Source organism: Microtus pennsylvanicus, chromosome 9 (genome assembly GCF_037038515.1).
Source record: "Microtus pennsylvanicus isolate mMicPen1 chromosome 9, mMicPen1.hap1, whole genome shotgun sequence".
Lineage (NCBI taxonomy): Eukaryota > Metazoa > Chordata > Mammalia > Rodentia > Cricetidae > Microtus > Microtus pennsylvanicus.
In genome coordinates, this window is record NC_134587.1 from 210,182 (window position 1) to 214,691 (window position 4,510).

The 4,510-nt window shown below is 38.0% G+C and overlaps 1 protein-coding gene across 1 annotated transcript; it reads left to right on the forward strand.

Moving 5' to 3' along the window:
- Positions 1–3,108: 3,108 nt before the first annotated feature.
- Positions 3,109–4,047, forward strand: LOC142856703 (olfactory receptor 9G4). Its single transcript, XM_075984370.1, has one exon. The coding sequence runs from the start codon at positions 3,109–3,111 to the stop codon at positions 4,045–4,047; it is 939 nt and encodes a 312-aa protein (XP_075840485.1).
- The last annotated feature ends 463 nt before the right edge of the window (positions 4,048–4,510 follow it).

A 4,510-nucleotide genomic window follows, 5' to 3' on the forward strand; every position in this document is an offset into this window, starting at 1 on the left:
TGGATTTGAGATTCTGGGCATGAATTTTCACTTAGTCTCCTGACATCTGATGGCAATACTGTTCGAAATTTTAGATCTAAACATTTTGTCTATTAGAAATAAGCAATCAGGGGCTGGAGAAATGGCTCAGTGGTTAAAAGCATTGCCTGCTCTTCTAAAGGTCCTGAGTTCAATTCCCGGCAACCATATGGTGGCTCACAACCATCTGTAATGAGGTCTGGTGCCCTCTTCTGGCTTGCAGACATACTCACAGACAGAATATTGTATACATAATAAATAAATAAATATTTAAAAAAAATAAGCAATCATTTGGGAAATACAAGCTCAAGAAATATGATCATGCATCTCTTTATTTACTTCATAAAGTGTTCCCAATGCCACAGTATAGAAGCAATTTGAAGAGAAATATTTTTGTTCAATGGAAGCTGCATTTTTGTTAAGAGAAACAGGTAATGAATATATTATAAAAAGATGGGAGTTGGCATATAATATTTCAACGTAGTGATCAATAGAGAAGCAACTTAGCAGAGTCATATGGATGAAAATTATCAATGAGAAAGATTAAACATGTTTATAAGTGATTAGTGATGGGCCATAGTCAGAAAAAGACATTTTGAAGGCACTTAAAAAGAGAATGGTATATTAACCATGAAGATGTCCGTCTGTTAGTGTTACAGGGACAGGAAATGCTCTGCTAAAAAATTTTTGATATTGCACATGAATGTCATGTTTTACTAAGGGAAAGAAAAGAGGTTGAAGCAGAATGGGAGGTTATGGAGAGTGTTAGGATATAAAGTCCTGTAATAAGGGAATGTTCAGAACAACAAATCCTTGGTACGGAGCAAGACAAAGAGAGCTGGGCACTGCAGAACATCTGTTCCATGTTGAGCATCATGGACAAATCAGATGTGCCAAGTATGTTTGCTTCCTAAATAAGGGAGAACTGGTGAGAGTGATGGTCTCAAGGTAAGTTACAGCCTGCTGCCAGAACCTCAAGGGTAGAATTCAAGTGCTTGCACTATGTATGCTAATGGGGGCAATGCATAGCTTAGCAGTAGTGAGAGAAGTAGACTAGCTTTACATCCACAGTGCATCAGTTAAATTCTATGTTTAGTGGAAAACACCAAGTGTCTTGCCTCCTCAGTGTGAAGAGGACAGATAAGACCAAAGGTCTCGAGTGCACCCTCCTAGTGATAATAGTGACAGGCTTTGCTCAAAGAAGAATATTTGAAAATTGAAGCCCATCAGCAACCTCTATAAGTTTCTAGATTGTCATTCTGCATTAGCAGCTAGAATAAAAATCTCCTCCTCATTGTGGTTCTGATCTTGGTTGTGATTTGGGGAATTCTTAGAATTTCTAACTTCATGGTTCATAGTCCCTCAATATATTACAAGCAAAAAATAAAATAAAAAGTTTTTCCTAGTGTTTAGTATCTGCTACATAAGAAAATGCCTGACAAATGCTTCTGTATCTCACATGCGCTGGAATAAAGTGACAAGTATGTGGTTTTAGTTTGTAAATGGATTATAGCTTTAGAGTAACCACGGACACGGATTATTTACTTTACCCCTGTTTGCAAGAACAGGGGTAAAGTAAATAATCATACAGGACACACAAGGGTCTTTGAGACCATGGCTTCCTTCCCTCCCTCTTTCCATCTCCCTGGCTCATTTTTACCCATCCATTCTTCTTCCTCCCTTCTTTTCTTTCTCCCTCTCCCCACTCCCTCCCTCCCTGCCTCCCTCCTTCTCTCCCTTCCTCCCTTCCTTCCTTCTTTCCATCCTCCCATCCTGCCGTCCTTCTTCCTATCCTGCTTTCTGCTTTCCCCACTATTTCAAATTTAAATTAATTTTTACTGGAACCCCCCCAAAACTTATTAAAAACTGCAAATTTATGTAGCACTGCTATTCAGATACAGTGTGGAACATTATAACTGGATTAAATGTAACACTATCATGTCCTCAAGTATTCATATTTTCCTTTATTTTCATTTTATTTACATTTCTATTACAGGTGGTGTGTGTGTGTGTGTGTGTGTGTGTGTGTGTGTGTGTGTGTGTAAAATGTGGAGGTCAGAGGACAATTTGGAAAAGAATCACGTCTCTCTTCCTACCAATTGGGTCCTGATAATTAAAGTCAGGTTGTCGATCTTGGCTGCAAGATCCTTCTCCTAATGAGATATCTCACTAGCCCCATTAATTACTCTTGCATGGGAGAATGTACAAATTATTTTCCTAGTGTTTGAAACAGTCATTACAGTTGTCTGTAGTCTATGGCACAGTAGCATACTGAAATTTTTTATTTTCTTAGTCTGAGCTAGTTTCTCAGCACACACTCCTGGGTAAGCTGATTCGAGACTTAAAAATATCTGTTTTGCTGATGACTTGGCTGTGTGACTGGTTGCTTACATTCTACACCTGTGGGTTTCACCAATTACATTATGAAGTAGGAAATGTCACTTGAGCTATGCAAAGATAAAGAGAATTATGAAAATAAAATTAAATCATAGAGTTCAATGTAGAACCTGCTATACGATACATGTGTGTGTTATTTCAATTTGTTGCACTAGCAGAAGGAATAATGTGTATAAATGTTTAACTCTTGACGCATGAGAAATTCTCAATTAATTATGGAAGGATACTAAATGTGTGTGTGTGAATATTCTGTTGGAGATACTGTGAAAGCTTAAAATTAACATGAATTTAGGATGCTCTTGTCTCGGTAACTTGTGTATAAGCCTGTGAGACCATGTCCAGCTCACCATACTTCAGTTTTAGGAGTGGTGACTACTGATCAAACTTTCTTCTGGGCATTTTAATGTATGTATTCTTTATGTAATCAGAAAGGAGGCCAGTTGTTTATCGAACAATTCTATAAGTTATTTCTCTTATCTATTTCAGGCCCTGTATTAAAGCTACTATATAAAATCCCTAATTTTAAAGTCATTCATACCACAATTGCAAGGATCTTTCAAAGTAACAGACTAAAGTTCTGTAATTAAATATAGTAACTAAAATCTGTTAGGCTTTCTAGTAATATCTGAACTACCTGGTATGTTTGTTATCATAATTCAATGTTTATTGATGACCAGGCTCTCCTCTGGGGACATGGAGGTGGACAATAGAACCGTCCTTACTGAATTCATCCTGGTGGGCTTCTCAGCAAACCCCCGCTGGCAGCTGATTCTATTTGGAATATTTCTAACCATCTACTTGTTGACACTATCAGGGAACATGACATTGGTAGTCTTAATTCGTATTGATTCTAGACTACATACACCTATGTACTTTTTCATCAGCAATCTATCATTTTTGGATTTCTGGTATACTTCTGTATATACACCAAAGATACTGGCCACTTGTATCTCAGAAGACAAACGCATCTCCTTGGCTGGATGTGGGGCTCAGCTATTCTTCTCCTGTGTTGTAGCCTACACTGAGTGCTACCTGCTGGCAGCCATGGCCTATGACCGCCATGCAGCAATTTGTAGCCCATTGCTCTATTCAAGCATCATGTCTACTTCTCTCTGTACTGGGCTGGTGGCTGGCTGTTACATAGGAGGATTTTTGAATGCCATAGCCCATACTGCTAACACCTTCCGGCTAACTTTCTGTGGTAAAAATATTATTGATCACTTCTTTTGTGATGCACCACCATTGGTAAAAATGTCCTGTACAGACACCCGTGTCTATGAAAAGGTCCTCCTGGGTGTGGTGGGCTTCACTGTGCTCTCCAGCATTCTTGCAATCCTCATTTCCTATTTCAACATCCTCCTGGCTATCTTGAGGATCCGCTCAGCCTCAGGAAGACGCAAGGCATTCTCCACCTGTGCCTCTCACCTGGTCTCTGTCATGCTATTCTATGGCTCCTTGCTTTTTATGTATTCAAGGCCTAGTTCAACCTACTCTCTAGAAAAGGACAAAATGGCCGCCCTCTTCTACACTGTAGTTAATCCGTTGCTCAACCCTCTCATCTATAGCCTGAGAAACAAAGATGTCAAAGAGGCCTTCAAGAAAGCAACACAGACAATACGACCACACACATGAAGCTTATCCCCCTTTGCTAAGTGCTGTGTTAATTTATTGTCCCAGTAATTCAGTTTTGCATGTGCTCACACATTTGGACCTTTCAATTAAATTCTACAAGTGATCCGCTAAACAATGAAAGGTTGAGCAAATGATTTTTACTTATTATTTTATACTGTGTGTGACATAATTTATTTCAATATTTATAGTTTAAAGTACTTGATTATTTAATGTTCTTCAATATTATATTTTGTCTCTTAATTTTTCTTGTTCATTAATTCTGAAATATTTAAGAGAAAAGTAATTACAGTTTCAAAAAGGATATAGTTTAATTTTAAGTTTGTCAAGACGTTGTTGCTGCTCCCTGAGAAGAAGATTCAAACTGCTAAGATTCTTGGGTGTGTAGGCATAACTGTATGATTTTACTTTAATATGGTGCCTTCTCCAATAAATTCTGTAATAAAGTATAAATGGAGTGTGTAGA

What these genes read in the sequence shown, in the direction of transcription:
- LOC142856703 (XM_075984370.1), top strand. Translation starts at nt 3,109, where the DNA reads ATGGAGGTGGACAATAGAACCGTCCTTACTGAATTCATCCTGGTGGGC.